Source organism: Cyprinus carpio, chromosome A1 (genome assembly GCF_018340385.1).
Source record: "Cyprinus carpio isolate SPL01 chromosome A1, ASM1834038v1, whole genome shotgun sequence".
Taxonomy (NCBI): Eukaryota; Metazoa; Chordata; class Actinopteri; order Cypriniformes; family Cyprinidae; genus Cyprinus; species Cyprinus carpio.
The window spans coordinates 28,604,976-28,624,093 of NC_056572.1; the positions used below are offsets into that span (position 1 = coordinate 28,604,976).

The following is a 19,118-nucleotide window of genomic DNA, read 5'->3' on the forward strand; positions in this document are numbered from 1 at the left end:
GGACCCTCCCTAACCACTATAAAAACCACTCGAAAATCTTTTCCCCCATTCCCCCATATGCCCTCACACACACAGACGGCTTTGATGGTTTGATACTGTGGTGCTTACCCACGCACCCTGTCACAACTCGATCTCACGCACTTCATGTGATGATCTTGCTCATTTGTAGAAAAACCTTTCGTGACAGGGGGGTGTGAGAGTGTGTTGACATTCTGGTTCTCTTGTATTTATTTCCCTCCCTTTCACCTCTCTGTTCATGTATCACTCCGTCTCTCATCTCTCATTTCCATCCCTCTTTTCTTTTTGATTTTGTCATCGTCACTCACGTTTCCTCTCACTCGATTTCTTTGCTTGTGTCAGTGTTTACATACAAATGTGAAGTGATTATGCTCCAGTTTCATGGTTACTGTAATCACTGAGTTGAGATGCATTGTGGGCGATTTCAAAGGATGGATTTTACATCAGCGTTTTAAATGTGCTCATATTTAGCTATGAAATCCGGTCACCATATGTTCGGTAGTGCTTAAGATTTTGGATAATTTTTGATCAAAACAAAACAACTTAAAGAGGCTCCTTATCTAATATAACACAAGACGATAGTGAATTTTAGAGGACTTTTGTTTTATAAAATAACTGAAAAATATTTTATTATTAAATATTTTATATGGGGTAAATGTTACTTTTTTAATGTTGTCATATACTTGTACTAACTAGCTTATTTTTCATTTACCAAAAAAAACTATGAGGAGTGGTGATATAGAAGTTTCTATGATATATTTTTATTAGGGCTTTCAACTACTGAAAATTTTACATGATATGCAAGTTAATTAATCAAATGATTAATCGCAATTTATCACATATATCAATATTTACAATCCCCCTAATTATATCTTTCATAGACATTACTTTATGATGGCAGACAAACACACTGAACAGACATTGATTTAGGTAGCTTGTATATATATAGCAATGTCTGTTCAGTGTGTTTGTATATATATATATATATTCTTTGTGCACTATTGCACATCTTGCAGTTGTTCAGTATTTCAGCATTGAATGTGTTTTTCATTAAGATTTGTAAATGTTTGTAAGCATACTTTTAAAAATCTCGGTGATGTCCTAATTCAAAGTGCTGTGCACTGTTTTTTTTTTTTGCTCTGTGGTTTTGGCTGAAACGAGATCAACCAGACAGAGGAAGTGAGAGGTGGGGCTTGTGTAGATGATTGTCTCAGGACGCTTTTCCATTGGTTAACCACAGCCCCTCCCACTCCCACACTTGCAAATTGCTAAAGCACTTATTGGGAAACCCATGACGTTTCAGATCTGAGATTTTAGCATAATACCTGTTTTAGGCTCTCGGCAATGTTAGGACACACACACACACACACGCAAACACACTCACTTATGCTCACTGACTCAGAAGGGAAGATCTGAAATGAGAGCAAAAATTTGTGGTCCATTTCTGTCACGCAAGAAAATCCACTGTCTACATGATTCACACACATCCATAGTAGGCATGGGCCAGTATGAGATTTTGATGGTATGATAACCTAAAGCAAAAATATCACGGTTTCATGGTATCACGGTATTGTTGTTACAGCTCTGGAATGTGTTATTTTTAAATGACTGGGTTAAAAAAATAAAAATAATAAAATTCCCGCTGGACACAATATATTTAGTTTTTAAGCAACATACAGAATATTAGAAACAGTAGAATTTGTTTATTTTTTTCTTTGATTTGTTTCCTAAAAAGAAAAAATAAAGACTGACATCTTTATTTAACCTAAATCTGTAATTACAGTTATTTCATTTTTGTTATATAATTCATATACATATCATTTCATATCATTTAGTTATATAATAATAGTCATACACATAATTTGATTTAATAATAACCCAATTTGAAGCAAAAATAATGTTCTGACAAGCTTTGTTAAAATATACCACGTAAACTTTTCAGAAGACACTCAGCTCCCCTCAGAAACACATTCATATAAACCCCCAAATCAATATTGAGGATTTTCTTCCAATAGTTTGTGCATCGTGAACAGTGAGTGATCTGCCTGCTATAGTATTTTTCTCTGTGCATCTGTCATCAGCATCTCTGGCCTGTATTGACGGGCGTTAACAGACTTCATATTTTCACATAAATTACATTTTGGAAAATGACTGCATTGCAACACAGTTTGTGCAAGTCCAGAACAGAGAGTTGCAATAAGGCAAAAAACGTCCGGTTGCCGATCACGTAAAGGCCAACGTATATTTCAGCCGTCCACGCACCATCAGCATTACGTTATTTTCGTCATCAAGAGGGCTCGTGGACAGCTGCGCACCCCGCGTGGTACTGTGTGTGTGTCACGCTCATCTACGGTTGAGTATACTTTTGAAAGCTGTGCGGACGCAGCTGTGAGCGAGACTGAAAGAAACGCTGAATGTGAAGTGTACCTCCTTAAGTTCGGCCATCCTACACACACATGACTGACCTCTCGCTCACACCAACCTCAGCCTGAGGGATTTCTACTCTTCAGTCTTTGAGGAGACATGGAAAACAGCACATACCACAGGAATGGTATAATAGAAAATATTAGTGGTTTTGAAACCGTAAAATGTTCAAATCGCGGTATACCTTGAAACCGGTAATCGGCCCATGCCTAGTCCATAGTCGCGAAACATATTCACATGCAGATTTAAACATACAAATGGTACCAAAAAAGTTAAATATCAAAAACAGCCTTGTAGTAAGTTGTAGGTAAATAAAATTAATAAATAAATTAAACCACTAAATTCCAATTTAAATGAAAAATCTTGCATTCTTACTTTAAATGGCTAATCAATATTTGTCAGTTCTATGTTATTCAACATGCAGGATCACAGACTGAACGAGTGACAAAAAAACTGTAATAATTAGCAATATGCATTCACACATTGAATGTTTCAGCGTGACATACCGTGACTCATAAAAATGGCTGCAGTCACTGCAGATTCATTGAAACAAACTATCTGAAAGAACTTGTGTGCAGAAATAATTCAGACTTCCCATCACTAGTAGCGAGCGACCAAGAGGCAAATTAATGATTAGCTCTGTGGAACTGAAAAGTCTATAAATGAGTAAATGAGTATCTTTGATGGAATCAGTTTTTCTTCAGTAGAACAGTAAAGAAGATTTTTATCTGAAACCGTGGTCCAAATAAAGTGCTTTTGCTTTCGCCTAGATACACACAGCATCTCCCTGATATGACTGCATCCACACTACTGCGGTTCCTGAAACCACGCCTTTCTTTGCCTGAACATTTGGGCCGCATTACGCAAATATTTCCACATCGTGACGTAGACATGTGGGAGCGTGTTTTAGCCCGGTCTGAAACAGCCTTCTCTTTTAGATAGAATAAATCACATTTTCATTTTTAGGTGAACTATCATTTTAAAATCTTGGTGTAGGCCCTTGAAGAAAAAAATGGCAATGTTTTCACAGTGTATACTGTGTTTTTTGAATGCTGACTTTGAGCTGCACTATGTTTTGCTTACGCTGGTCCTTCTACTAGGCAGGCACTGGTCCAGCATTAGTAAAAATGCAGAGCAGAGCTGTGCATTTGTTAGAATATTTGCCAGAGTATAGGGATTGTCAACTCTGTTTTCTTTTAAACATTTTAGATCAGGCGGCTGCGTGGACAGCCCTCTAAGTTCCAGAATACCGGTGGAGGCGTATATCAGGACCTATGTTTGGAAAGCCCAGCATCTGCAGAAGGTGATGACCTCAGTTCGGACGAGGACCCTCTTGAGAGCCACTTGCCCATACCCTCCCTGTATCCGCACCATTCGTCACCTCGTCTGGACAGTCAAGGCAGCACGGACAGCGACGGCGAGGAAAGGAACCCCATTCAAACCCCCTGCCAAGACCCTCTGCCTAACCAACAGCAGCTTTACATGGTGTGCACCGAAGGACTCGAGAACTGAGATGGTTTGAAATGGTGAGACGGGATGAACAGAGTCCTTTAGGAATAGAATGCACAAAATATATATAGCTACAGATATATAGCGTGAGAGAGAGATTATGTACATGCACCCAGAAGCTGTCAGAGGTAGGGCAGGAAACCGATGCATAGCACGACACTCTCATAGTATACTTGGAACTCACTCAGGCTGTGTCCGAAACTTGAAAAACGCACCTTATCTGGCAGTAAATTGAGCTACGGGGGCACCAAGGCAGGTCCAAATTCAGTGTTTGCCTTCCATTTGTTCGACTTATAATATCTACACAATCCTGTGCACTCAGTTTGGTGATTAGAGATAAAGAGATTAGAAATCCAATAATTCATAAATGCCCTTTTTTCATGTTTTTAAAAGCTTGAGTTTACATTTCTACACAGCATTCTGTAGTCATTAAATATTTGTTTATGTCTAAACTTTACTTGAATTTGTTCAAGCTCATTAGATGTGACGTTTGGTGTTTTGGAAGGTGGACCCTTTATACAAATACATGGCAGCTGCTTTCAGTTTCGGACACAGCCTCTGTCTCTTTGTCTTATACTTTCTCTTTGTCTTTTTGTCAGTGTGTCTGTTGCACAATTCTTAAACGTATTGCATATCTTCCCAGGACTGAATTTGGAGTTCTGTATAACAAATACCAACATACATACACAAACTGTCCTCTTCTCTTGAGTGCCAGAAAGTTCGGTCATTTTTGCTATTTTCTCTTTTCAAAGAAAACAGTGTGGCCTTGAAACTACCTCTTAATTTAACCAGACACTCACTCAGTCCCTGTGAGCATACCAACTTCTCCAATACAACAGCCGTCTGGCTAGAAATGAGGTGACTGAGGAAAGAAAAAGCAAGCAGGAGACACACCTACTCGTACACAAGTTTGCAGCATCCTGTCAAAACATGGGATTGTCTTTGTCACGCTCAGTTGGTGCCTGACGTAGGGACCGTCTCTGCTGTTTGTTTAGAGTATAGCAGCAGATTTGGTGCATCTCTCAGCCTGGACGTTCTTCGTTTCTCTGTCTTGTTCCTGTGGAGAGGATGTGCACCTTTTATGTTTATCTCAAACGCAACAGACACTACAATCACTTTAATGGGAGGTGAAGGCCGAAGGAGAGAAAATAAGATGTAACGTAATAGGGATGTTAATAGTTACATCCATAGATGAATATTACCGTAGCTCATCCACGTATCTGTGTGTGTTTTATACAAAACAAAGAAGAGTGATCAAACTTTTGGATGGAAAAAATCCATTGCAAAAGAAAACTATGTCAGCATTGTTAATTGTTTATTTCTTTTTTATGCATTTTTTTTTAATAATGTTAATGTACATGTACTTCATGCATACAGAGGCCGAACTATTTAATTTATACTATTCTTCTGTGCCAATCCTGAAAAACAGCATGAAGCTGAAACTACAGGGTCTCCAGAAAAGAGATAACTTTAAAAAAGGGTAAAGAAAAGAATAACAACTGCTGCTATGACATATCTAGTTAGTTACTTTATTATTATTATTATTATTTTAAATATGTTCACAAGGATAACCCCTCTCCCATGTAAGGTAGATCTATAAGTCCAAAATATACTGTGAAGTTATTACTGACTTGACGCTTAAAAGCAATGAGTTGCCTAGATTTGTACACTACATAAATACCCTCAAACAACTTTATAATATTGATTTGCATTTCACATTTCAACTGTTAACCATCTTAAGGCAGTTATTGATCTTGATTTTTATGAGTTTGTGCTGATTCCAAAGCATTTGTGAAGGCTGTTGCTCTTGGTTGATATTGAAGAAAGTCTTCATTTGTAGAGCTAAAGCTTGCTTGCATTTGACTGAACTAGGAAAGGTTTACAAACAAACGTAACTACTAAACTACAGTTAATCGCAAAATAACGTGGGATTTTGTATATACATATGCATTATATTATACAAATATTTCATACTTGTAACAGTTTTCTTCCTTTTAATCGAGTTTGGTCACTTAAATTTTTTTTTTACCCACAATTTCGTAACCCGTCTTGAAGATTTCCATCTGCCTCAGTACTGTCTACGATGCTGTGTTTTTCTGACCACAAATGGTACATCAGCCTTTCCCCACCACTGCCTCATTTTGCTAAAGCTTATCAGTCGTTGCATTTATCAGACATTTTACATGTTTACATGACTTTCTGAAAACAATATATTGCCAACATTTGCACCATATACTGGTTATTGACAAAAACCAGTGAGAAGCTGCTCTCAGTCATGTGTCTGACAGTATGATGCATAACAAGACAGAGTTTTGGGGAGAAGTATTAATAGTATGTGCTGAATATGTCATGAAAACCATTTAAGTGTGTTCATAAAGCATATCTCCTTTCGAGTGGTTGTGAGTTCTCAAGGTAACCTGGGGTTGCTGTTTTAACGTACCACAGTGTTGAACCCAATGAACATTGTTTTTTGTCTAATGCAAAATTGTTTATTAATGGTTTGTGTCGAATCGCGTGATGTAGAGTTGATATTTTTCCCTTGATCAAACCTATAATGCCCCGTGCACTGATATAAAAATATTTTATATACCGGTTATACCTGAAAAATGACATAGACTGAGATATAACAGTGTGAATTAGACCAATAATGATCTTTTATGCAAATGGACGTGAGATTTTAATATTGTTTCATATTGCACTACAAATGAAAACTAAACCTCCTCTCTAGCATCGTCTCTGCTAGGGCTTTACTCTGATTTAGAACATCCTTCCTGTTCCCCAGTGACCTCTGTAACATTTAAAACCATCCACAAAACCAGTTTCAGAAGTGTGTACCTTTTATAAACTCTGTTCTTCACAAGAAAGCAGCAAGGAAAGGAAGTTGCTTTGCACCTTTCATTTCTTGCTGGTCTTTAAAGAGAAACCTCAGAGGGTCCCTGAAGCCGAAAAACTTTGTCAAGCAATTGTTGTACCAACATTTGTTCTGGTTTGGGACTGTTGGATTTCAAATAGTCGAAGGAAGCTTACCTCACATCTTGATTACAAAACACAACGGTTTTGTGGTGTGAGTTTTAGCTTCTAAAGAATATTTGCTAATAGGAAATCAGAAATGGCTGTTATGAAATTAACTTAGATTGAGAGTTGTTTTTTAGTGAGTTGATTTTGTTTAAAACAAGAAGTCAGTCTTATTGGAAAGGCTTTGTCAAGCCCATTTATTGTTACCTGAGCAGGAACGTACCATTTTTAGATTGTCAGTGGGTGGCTAATATATGTTCAAACACATTTCATTCTCACATTGAGCTCTAATTTCAATAACCTTCAGAATGGCTGAATTATGTTCTAATCAGTGGAAGAAAAAAAAAGATGAATGAAAAATGTTACGGTGATAATAATATCAGTACTTTGTGGTATTATGAGTCAGTTTTTCCTGCATAAAGTCTATCACATATCTCAGAAACACTATATCACTGTAACAGTTGAAACTGAATACTTTTATATACTGTTATCAGAGAATTTTATTATTTATTTATTTACTTATTTGTAGCATCGTTCATGCCAGTTTTTATCTCACTCACTTTTTGTTGTTGTTGTTGTTTGAAGGTTGCCATGTAACCAATGATCATACTGAAACCCTGATTGGTTTCATCAAAGGTATGTCGTCGGTATGACCTAACTAAAACAAAATGCATAAATGTACACTTTTATGCATGAGCTTGAAGGAGATCCCTGTTCAAAAGAACACTTTATTGTATTAAAATGCCTCTTATATCAGGATATTTGTTATATTGCAGTATACTAAATCATTTCAAACGGACTGTTTTATTATTTATTTATTTTTTTGTCTTCCATTTTCTTCAAGATATGTAAATGTGGAGATTAATGCATAAATTGGGTAAAATAATATTTGTATATAACGCACGTAATGTCACTCAAGTGTTACAAGCATACAGAAAATGTGCTTACTGTATGTACTGTATTCAATGTTTTCATTCAAATACGGTTTGACTGCGATTTCAAACACTGTGTGTATCAAAACAGCAACCCAAAAAACAGCTGCCTTACCTCCACAGTACGGAAATGTCCAGTAGTCTCCACATTACACGCATCCTCTCTCTCCTACACTTTTACTGATGTGTTATTAAGAATGACAGTACTAAAGATGTATAAATGGCAGTGTTATCAAATGATGATCCCGTGTTCTGTATTTGAAGATAAAATGTATTTAAAAAAAATGAATAAACATTTATGCTATACATTTGCAAAGTTCAAATGTCGGTGTCATGTAGGTATTATTTTGCATTAAAGAGTTTTATATGTTAAAGGGATGAAAATTCAAAAATTCTTCAATCATTTATTCACCTTGTTGGCCAAAACAGACCTAAGCTATACAGACTGGTTTTGTGGTCCAGGGTCACATATTCATGGTACTAGAAAAATAATGCAGCATTTATATCTATATAAAATCACAGAAATATTAGAAAAGATAATATAGTAACCCAGTATGTATATATAAATACATACATAAATACTGAAAATCAAAATGTAAAATTTTTCAGTCTAAAATGACTGAAGAGTGTAACAATGTTTTGAAGAATTTTGGAGTCCTAACAACATTGTAGCCTGCTGACTTGTTGAAGCCTGCTGACTGATTGTAAGGACAAAAAACACTGAGACCTTTTTCAAAATATGTGAAAACTAGTGTTCCTGTGGCTCAGTGGTAGAGCATTGCATTAACAGCGCAAAGTTTGTAGGTTTGATTCTCAGGGGAACACATGTTAGGTAAAAAAAATGTTAGCCTGAATGCATTGTAAGTCGCTTTGGATAAAAACTTTGATAAATGCATAAATGTAAATGTAAAAAAAAAAAAAAAATTTAAAGGGATACTTCACCCAAAACCGAAAACTCTGTCATCATTTACTCACCCTCAAGTTCTTCCAAACCTGTATGAATTTCTTTCTTCTGTTGAGCACAAAAGAAGATATTCTGAAGAAAGTGGGTAACCAAACAGTTGCTGGTACCCACTGACCTCTGTATTTTTTCCATACTATGGAAGTCAGCGGGGACCAGCAAGTGTTTGGTTACCCACATTCTTCAAACTTTAGTGTGAGCAAATAACGACAGAATTTTTATTTCTTCATTTCTCATCTCAAATTTCTAGATGTGTAAAACTGGAAAAAGTCAATTTTTCTAAAACTCAGAATGGTGCTTTGTACCATTTTATACAAATTTCTTGCTAAACCTATAAACCTGCAAACTGCAGCGTTTCTTCCTATTTGTCAGTGTAAATGTCATGTTGGTTGGCCTAAATGTGAGGACTTAATGTCAGTTATTTATATGGTTTTAAGGCATGGGTAAAAGAGCTAAGTGTTGTTGCACCTCACAGTCACTCAACCACACTCTCCACGGTTCATCAGTCTTTCTACACTCTCATCACTTTTCCTTCTCTTTCTCCCTTCTTCCTCTGTCTGCATGGGGTTTGTGACTGTTTAATACCTTCAGGGACAAAAGCAAATCTGAGTTAGAATGATGTGTCATAATCAGACCTTCAAAACCATATCACAGTGAGGCCTACCTATGGTTTACATTTGCAATGAATGACTACTGCAGCCATTTTTGCAAAGAGAACAAAATCACCACAGTGTTTTTCATTAGTCACATCCACAGTTCAACCAAATAAGTGCGTAAGATGTATAACCAACAGACAAGGCTGTCTTTTCGGTGAGACCACCCTGATTTATTTTGCTGGTAGTTTTGCTTCGCACTGCAGCAGCAGTTACGGTTAGCATAAGTCTGGTTTGTAACAGCTCGAGTCAGAGCGCGCGGCGGAAACTGACGCGTCTGTGGTCGGCCGGTGCTGTGAGCGCGCGTTACCGAAGTTTCAGTTTTGCTGCGCTTTAAGGAACGCGCACCTGTCCTCAGTGATTTATTACTGCTAGTGACAGAGACACGACAGCGTAGCTCGGCCTAATCTGCTTGCAATAAATACAGTCAGAATTATACTGCATTTAATGTGCATCTTATTATAGAAACACCTCGTGAAACTATAGGCTGGCCCTGGACGCATTTATTGGTAAGTCCTAACAATTTATTTAACAAGTTGATGAGTTCGTATAGAACTACTGGCAGTGAACTGATACGAATCAGTTAACTGCCATTAGTTTTAAAACTGGTTTAGGTTTTACCATGTGATTTTTACTCAAAACCCCTTAAAGCACCTGTCCTTACGGCATGGAACTCAATACTTAATATAGAATTTAATTATATTTTAAACCTAAAAATAAAATAGGGATCTTTGAACTGATCTTATCTAATCTAATCTTATAGCTTGTGTGTCCCTACACACTGTCTGATATTTATGAAACATTTTTAAACATTATGTTATATCAAACTCTTTATCCTGAAGATCCTCTTTCCACATTCACTTACTATCAACAAGATCACAAATGGGTCTGGAGAAAATTTTTAAATGATCATTTAAAATAATCACAAATTATATATATATATTTTATTACACTGTTAAATATATACATTTCGGTACACCATGTAGCCATTAAAGTAAATATTTTGTAAATTGCCACAATATTTAAATCTAAATATTTTTTTTAAACATAGACCTATAACATAACATCATAAAACAAGAGCAGATATACCATAGCATGTGCTATTGAAATTTTTATATTCATATTTGGATACAGTCCACCTCGACTGAAACTCAAAGTAATATCTAATTCATTTCATAAAGTGTTAATGGGGATTTTAGTGTTTCAACAGGAATACAACTTGCTCTGATTAGCATCTGTGACTCTCTGACTTGGCAAGATGAGAACACATTTCCGTTTAGTATCTTGAGTTCGTATTTCATTTATTGTCAAAAAAAAAAAAAAAAAAAAACTCTTTATTCTTTTATTTGAGAAATGAATTTTTGCCCTCAAAAAGACTGTTGCTTGTCACTGATGCTGAATCAGAGCAGAGATATATGAGAACAATTCTTTTAGACTCTTAAGAGAATCTGTGCTTCCCCTACTGAAAAAAGTAGTGCATTCAATTCTCATTTAAATCAATACACATATTATGCTGAGTTTTAATATGCACCATGTCCCTGTATATATGGTTGTTATATATTTCCTCTCTCCATTTTAGGTCTTGTAGGACAATCATCCCTGTCGCTGGTTCTAGCTTTCTTTGTTCATTATGCCTCGTTCATTTCTGGTGAAAAAGAGCAGGAAGGGAGGCTTTCGTTCCTCTCTTCCCATCGCTGACGTGCCCTATCTAGGCCTGGTGGGTTGGTCTGTCCCCATAAAAGTGGCTACACTGCCAGAGGAATCAGGCCAAGAGATAGAACCATATTCTCCAATCATGCAGCAAAACAGTACACACAACAGTCTCAATAATGACTGGAAAACAGGTATGTTAATTAACAAAAATATTTTTTTTTAAATGCATGAGGTAGTGTTGGGGATCTTTTTTTATTTTTTGTATAGCCATGGGCAAAAAAACTTCACAAAGTTTTGTATAGCCATGGGCAAAAAAAACTACACATCTTTGCTTTTGCAGCATTAAATGTGTGTTGAAATGTTCAGATCTTCTCATGTGTTTACTACTTATTCTTCACTGGGTTTCTGCAGATCCAGCAGGCTTCCGGTACGGCCCTCCTCCATCTCCAGTGCACTGGTTACCTGTCAACTCTAGAGACATAGCAGACATGCAAGGGCTCAACAGCAGAGACAGTTCACTGGACTGTTCTCTGATGAGTCCTCGGAGGGATTTGGGCCCAAAACATTGCAGCTTATGTGGCAAGGTATGTATTTTTGTGTCCCCTCCCAAAAAACACTCCACAGACAACGTTATATTCTTATGTAACATACTAAAACAAATGAAACACTTAAGTAAACTTTCTCCAGGCCATTTTTTGAAGTTTTTTTTTTTTTAATACAAATCCATTACTTGACCAGCTCCTCCAGTCCATAAATCTTGCTCACCAAGAAATACAAGACAAAACGTTTTCCCTGAGTAGCACTTTGACTGTATTTCGCTTTATTTTGGTCTCAAGCCTTTCTATGATGGGGAAAAAACTTTTCACTTCCTGAGTCGTTCTTTGAAGAGTTCTGTTTTGAACTTTTCCATTAGGTTTTCTCATCTCTTGCTCGTCTGGAGTCTCACGTGTACAGATCACATGGTAGTCATCATGGACGGTCTCTGGTATTCTGTGACAGCAAGGACCCTGTGATGTCATGTCGGATAAAGGTAGGAACATTCGTTTGCAATGTTTTTTTTGTGTCTTCATGATAAAAGGTTGTTAAATGTCTCCCTCTGATGCCGAATAGTGTAACTGCAGCCTTAGTAAGTGGTTAATTAAGTGTACATTGTTCTCGTTTTTTATATGTACAGCACTTTATCTCTGCCAGTTCCAACTTTGTTTCTCATATTTAGTGTGTAGTTTAGTAGGCGTTTCTACCTTTTTTTTTTTTAAATCAATTATTTCTATGAAAAAAAGAACATCTATATATACAGTATGTATTGTATATACTGTATACAATTCGTGTATGATATTTGTTAAACTTTACATTTGTTTTTAAATTGTGGAAAATTGTGGATTTCAGGAACGAACATTTGAGTGTAAGGAATGTGGGAAGGTATTCAAACGCTCATCCACACTGTCCACCCACCTCCTGATCCACTCAGACACACGGCCATATCCCTGCCAGTACTGTGGAAAGAGATTCCACCAGAAATCCGACATGAAGAAACACACCTTCATACACACCGGTGAGACTTTCTATTCAAAGTATTCTATTCAAAGTATATTGCTTTTCATTTCCCGGATATTGAGTACGTTTTCATTGCTCACCATTTGACAGGAGAGAAGCCACATGTGTGTAAAGTGTGTGGTAAAGCCTTCAGTCAGAGCTCCAACCTGATCACACACAGCAGAAAACACTACAGACCCTTCAGCTGAACACTCTTTCTTCCAGGAGGATCTGAGTGCCTACCCATCCATGACCCTTTGTGAATGTACATAAATTATCTTTAAACACAAGTATTATAAATTATCAAGTGCATATTTTCTTCTATATGTTTAAACCAAGTCTTTTGTTCATGCAGCAAGTGCTTAAGAACAGTGTTATGTGTGATATAAATTAAAGTGTCATAGCTGTGCATAAGCAATAATTAAAAGCAAAGAAAAATATACAGTGCACAGTTGAATGCAATGTAGACTCATAGATGGATCCGGTAATACAGAAATGAGTCAAGCAGCAGTGCAGCTGATGGCCACAAGTTCATTTGAGTCACTGCAAAACATGTTTGTTTATAGCTGTTTCACTCAAGTTGAACTTGCATAAATCCACAGAAAGCAACAATCAGATATCACCAGGTTTTATTTTTTTCTTTCTTCTGAAGTCCATTTAATTGGATGCCATTTTAAACAAAACTTCAGCATAAGAAAAATACTTGTTTTACATTTTCTATTGAGACTGTGTATATATATATGTCAAACAAAAAGAATGGTAATTTATTATTTAGGCTTTATCCAGCTCATCAACCTTCGCTCAGGGCTTAATATTAGAGGGATCTGGAAGGACAAAGTGCTTTAGTTGAAAAAAAAAATGTACAAATGACTAAAGACTGTGTGGTAGACCTATTAGAAATCAGAGATTGTTAAAAAAAAAAAAAAAAAAAAAAAAAGAAATGTATGGCTGTAATTGCATACTGAGGGAATGATGTACAATGGCTGACACTCACCTGCAAAGCAGCCCTCAACACATGGACCATCTGAGGGCAGACAAACCTCCGTTGAACACATAAAATAAATCTGTGGGGAAAAGACATTGTCACATTTCAAATTTAATTCAAATTTTCTGTGACTAGATGACTATTTTTATAAGCACTTCCAGAGCTGCTTTTTACCTCCTCATCTGTCTGCAGGTCTGCATCTTCAGGTAGAAACTGGAATGTAGTGACTGTGAATCGTCTAGCGTGATTGATCAGGGCCTCTGCGGGTGTAGCAGGAGGCTTGTGGGTTGGGGTCTGGTCAAGAAAATTTGGGCACCTAAAGTCAGAAGTTTGAAATTAAGATTTTTTTAAAACGGACATAAAAAGAAAAAAAAACAACCTCTTCTCATAAAGACTGCATTTAGATGATCAAAAACCACAATAAAACAGTAATATTGTGAAAGTTACATTTTAAAACAATTTCTTCTTGTCTTCAGTGTCACACGATTCTTTAAAAAAAAAAAAAAAAAAACATTATGATATGCTGATTTGATGCTCAAGAAACATGATCTATGCTGCTTAATATTTTTGTTGAAAGCATTGTACCTTTCAGAAGTTTGGGGTAAGGTTAAAAAAAAAAAAAAACCAGCAAGAATGCATTAACTTGAATTAAAAGCAACAGTATATAAAACAGGCTAATTGAGTTTTTTTTTTTTTTTTTTGCTAAAGCAACAGTTACATTTTCAGTTTGTTCCCATAAAACTATGCTAAAAACGTCTTTAATTAAAACAACATCTTGTACCCATCATAAATAAGGATCCAGGCAGATTTTGCAGAGCGTGGATATGCAACACAGTAATGCACCAGCAGCACAGCAGTGGGGTCTGGAGGGTTTAGCAGACGCACTTCCAGGTAAAGGGGTTTCCCCAGAAGCATACGCAGGGGCTGGTGGTATTGTGGGTAGAAATCAATGTAGTGCTCGTCTGAATGAAAAGAGGCTGTAGTTAATGCACAAAATCTTATAAACGGGTGCACATTAGTGGTCTGCAGATGCAACCAGAATAAGAAATGTGCTGTGTAAATTAGTTCAGAGCGCGTGTTTGCGTACCGACATTGTTGACAGCTGTTAATGTACAATTACCATTTTAGATCGACAAATTGTACTGTACAAGATCTCTATTCAAACTGAAAGCATAAATCTTTATGATCTTTAGCTAAATTACTATATGTAAATCTGGGCTACCCGCCTAAAGCACAGTGCAAAACTGTGACATTTCATTCGGCAACCCGCCAAAATAAAAGCTTGCTGATTTTAAGTTTGAAAATGAAACATTTTAATAATTCAGATTAAAAATAATTAAGGTTCAAATTAAAATAATAATAGCATTTTATTTTTAAGTTCACTATAAAATAATTGTATTTGTATTTAATACTCCTTTTTATTTTAAAATAAAATAGTATTATCACACTTTATTATTTTATTGAAGAAAAAAAACGAAATAAAGTGCAATAATATTATCATTATTATTAATAAATTTTTTATATTTATATTTGATGGGTCACACCATTTGCTGCTGTATGAGGACCGAAACAAATCTCCAGGTTCTCATATGAGAACCAGGCTGAAACACTTGTGCACCCCTGCTTATAAATCACTTTTCTGGTTGCAAAAGTCACCAAATGTCTAGATTTTCTAGAAACATGCTAACATTTCACTTGGAAAAATGGTTTATATATTTTAACAAATTGTAATAAATTGCTCAGCTAGGTTTTGTATGAAGAAAATGTTTTAACAAACCTTTTGCGATCCTGAGCTGAACTCCAAACACCCCCTGAGCTTTGATAGAAGGTCCAAGGGAGGGGCTTTTCACCAGATAACCCACGCTTATCACAGATCCAGGTAAATACCGACACTCAACCAGTAGTCTGGAACAACAGGGAACATGGCGTCTCAGCATGTTGCTCGACTCTTTGTGTATCAGTGTAACTGTACTTTCATGTGTACCTTACAGGCGACTCTCTAGTGATGGTGCCGTAACTTAGACTGAGGGGCTGTACCCTATTCAGGATCTCCACCATGTAGATGACCGTTTTACCCACCTCCTGGAGACCGTTCAGTTAGACTTGCATGCACACATGCTCTCAGATACACACCTATTGCAATGAATCTACTCACATATCTGTGCGCCCCGCATTCATCCAGAGGGATCTTGAAGAGGGCCCAGTCATCAGTAACTTTTTGGGGTGTGCAAGGGTTGTCGCCAGCTGTGACGAGGCTGGCGGGGGACAGGGGTGGATCCGCGGCAGATGAGTGAATCAAGAAAACAAAATGCCGATCCATTGTGCATTCTGATTGGGATACACAAAATACACATACTTTTCCTGAAAATGTTCTTGTTTGATTCATATTTTTTTTTAAAGGCAAACAATGTTGTAAAATGAATTAAATACAGCTATTAGTTTAACATGTTTTGTATAATAATAATAATAATAATAATAATAATAATAATAATAATAATAATAATAATAGTTCATGCCTTTTGAGTCCCAATGCTACTACAGGCAATAGTATATTGACAGTATAAAGCAACTTTTTGTAATTGTAATTTACCTTCTTACCATATAAAAGTAATCTGATTACATTGATTTAAGGTTTATTTGTGGTTTAAAATTTCTGCAAAAAAAAAAAAAAGGGTAATTATTTGTAGCCTTTCTATAAAATGCATTATAAAATTATATATGCTTTTATTGTACCTTATAATGCAATCTATGAGCTCATGAATAATAACAGTAATATAATGTATAATTTTTTTTGTGTATTAGAAAATCTAATACACATTCAGGTGGTACATTTTCAAATATTCATATAATGTATATTATAACATGGTTAACTTGGTTACTGCTGTTAACAAAGTAGGTGGCTTATAAACACTACTTTGGCATTATATGGAGGTAAGAGCAAAAGAAAATACCCACATAATTGTCTTCCTATATTTCTTCGTTTATTTTTGCTGAGTTGCTTTTTTGAATGATGGTGTTGGTTCTTCGGTATTCGTCGTCTGACTGCATGAACCGAACCGTGACGGTTCAGGGCGAATACATGTAACATTACACCGCTAATTAAAGTATATTATGAATACGTTTATAATGCATTATAGATAAGTATTAATTGTTGCCAAATTTTCTTTATAATTGTAAGCATACTTAATTACTTTGAGATTTATTGTTAATTACTACACACATTTTGAAATAAGGTTCATGTTTCTGTTAGAATTTAAGATTGTCCAGCTCACCGTCCATGGGGTAATGACATGATTTGGTGTCTGTAGAATAGCAGCAGCCTCTGTCATGGCACTCTGATGATGATAACACCCCAGATCCACAGACCAACTGCTGATCAGGTGCAACATTACACTCTACAAAACGCAAAAAAGTTTTTAGAAAGCAACAATGTTTGAACCCACTAATAAGAAAGATTCATATTGTACCTTGACTGAACAAAGCCTGACACGACAGCAATGACTCAACTGTGAGCCCTTTCGGTGTCTGATATTTTAATATAATTCTGTACAGCCCATCCTGATTAACAGAAACAAACATTCATGAAACCAGAGTAGCAGTACAACTTGCAGAACAACGAATGACATCACAGACCTTCTGAGTCATGTGACAGGAAGAGTAAGGCAGGAGGATGTTGATGGTATCATCTTGACCCCTTTTTACAGAGTACCCACAATGACTTGGGGCATCCAAAATAGCAACAGCTTCTTCTTTTATCCCATTGGAAGGGGCTATAAAAAAAAAAGTCAAATTTTATTAGTTTTGGGTTTTTTTTTTAATATAAGATATTAAAATATTTTACAGATGTCACATTACCTCAGTACAACCTATAATTGCCTCATTGTCATGGGAAATGATTAAACACAGAGTATGCTGTCTGAACAGACCTGAAACTCACCCTGTACAAAGACGCTAGATGTTGGTCCAGGTGGCAGTTTTACACTCATATGTTGGCTAGAACACACCACTTCAAATTTAGAGGATGGTTGAGCGGCTGTGGGTTTGGTTGTAAAGTGAGGTATGATTTGGTGCAATGGTTGTGTGTCTATATCTTCAATGTACTGACACTGAAGCTGTAGGGTTCGGTATCGCAGTTGAGAGAGATCCCAGAACCTGACAGATAGAGAGATCACTGTGGAGGACTGAAGAGGTCAAAAGAGAGAAGAAAAAAAAAGCAGTAAGAGTGAGTCATACATGATAAACTAAATCTAAATTCCAATTTTGAATTAAGGTTTATTATTCTATTTTAATTCAGTAACTGACTTTTTCGATAACACACTGGAATGTGCTGAATCTCCACCCTGAGGGCTCACCATTTTTTTTGTGTGGCAGGAAGGCAGTGGTGAAGAGAGCACTACACTGCCACCTCTGGAGTGGAGTGTGTAATTACAGGCTGCTTGCACAGATGCAATGGAGATCCAGGTATTTGTCTCTGTATCTTCAAATATCAAGTAACAAGTATCTTACCACCACAGAAGAAATAAACTACACTACTGGAAAAATTTAAGTCCCTTATGCTCAAAGAACGTCTCCATATCTCATAAAAATAATAATAAAAAAAGTAATATTGTGAAATATTATTACTGTTATAGCTCACCTTTGACTTTAATGGAGTCCGCTCTTGCTGAGGGCAAAGTTGCCATTATTTTATTCCTCATGCAATTAAGAGACGGAGACATCTGGGGGGGTTGTGTAGGGGGAGTCGTAGGAAACACAGGGAGTAGGGTCTTTTGCATAACCAGAGAGGCCAGAGGATTGTATGTAGGTTGAGGAAATGATGTCCATGGCATTGGCTGGGTGGTTGGTTGTGAAGCAGTGGTCATGGCTGGCTGATGATATGGGGGATGATGGTATGTCATGGGGTACTGAGAACAGAATCTTTCAGGATAAGGGGGACAGGATACAGGGTACGGTGAATATTGTGGAGTGGGTGTCATTGGGTAATGAGGTACGGTCTCTTCATTTGTTTGTGGTATTTGATCCACAGGATCATCAAAAAGAGGTGCTGGATGATGAAGAGGATTTATGGGATTAATGTGAGGAGGTGGCAGTGATTCATGGTATGGATGAGAATAAAGGTAAGGAAGAAAGGGAATCAGGTGGTGAGGAAAGGGACAAGAGAGGGTGAATTGATTTCCATCCAAAATCACAACGAGGAGGTTTTCTTTATCCTACAGAAAGACAAGTGAAACTTCATGAACTGAAACACGGCTCCATATCTCCTCAAAGCAAGCCATGACCGATTCAAAATGGACCTTGAGTGACATTGAGGACACTAACTGTTCCTTTAGTGATTTAAATATTTGTTTAGATATGAAAACAAATTTGAGGTGACAACCATGAACTGTGATACAGTAGAACATAACTGAGAAGAATATGAACTGTTTCAATGAGTG

The 19,118-nt window shown here is 36.6% G+C and overlaps 2 protein-coding genes across 5 annotated transcripts in view; one reads left to right on the forward strand and one right to left on the reverse strand.

The window, feature by feature from the left end:
* Positions 1–13,774, forward strand: part of evi5l (ecotropic viral integration site 5 like) — a 41,989-nt gene extending 28,215 nt beyond the window's left edge. The window contains 5 exon segments of the mRNA XM_042760586.1: positions 3,652–3,859; positions 11,577–11,749; positions 12,079–12,195; positions 12,552–12,717; positions 12,810–13,774. Coding sequence (XP_042616520.1) covers positions 3,652–3,859; positions 11,577–11,749; positions 12,079–12,195; positions 12,552–12,717; positions 12,810–12,907 — 762 coding nt within the window. The 3' untranslated portion in view covers positions 12,908–13,774.
* The window catches only part of LOC109055509, a 9,227-nt gene continuing 2,185 nt past the window's right edge, over positions 12,077–19,118 (reverse strand). For 2 of the 4 annotated variants that reach the window (XM_042760561.1, XM_042760551.1), the window contains exons 6-17: positions 18,320–18,893; positions 18,036–18,160; positions 17,621–17,864; positions 17,317–17,453; positions 17,151–17,241; positions 16,956–17,078; positions 15,839–16,011; positions 15,668–15,765; positions 15,461–15,588; positions 14,465–14,645; positions 13,858–13,999; positions 13,592–13,762 (exon numbers count right to left, since the gene is read on the reverse strand). In XM_042760561.1, coding sequence (XP_042616495.1) covers positions 13,592–13,762; positions 13,858–13,999; positions 14,465–14,645; positions 15,461–15,588; positions 15,668–15,765; positions 15,839–16,011; positions 16,956–17,078; positions 17,151–17,241; positions 17,317–17,453; positions 17,621–17,864; positions 18,036–18,160; positions 18,320–18,893 — 2,187 coding nt within the window. Of the gene's footprint in view, positions 12,173–13,387; positions 13,523–13,591; positions 13,763–13,857; positions 14,000–14,464; positions 14,646–15,460; positions 15,589–15,667; positions 15,766–15,838; positions 16,012–16,955; positions 17,079–17,150; positions 17,242–17,316; positions 17,454–17,620; positions 17,865–18,035; positions 18,161–18,319; positions 18,894–19,118 lie in introns of those variants that run through there. The other 2 variants (XM_042760570.1, XM_042760576.1) reach the window with 2 other exon arrangements.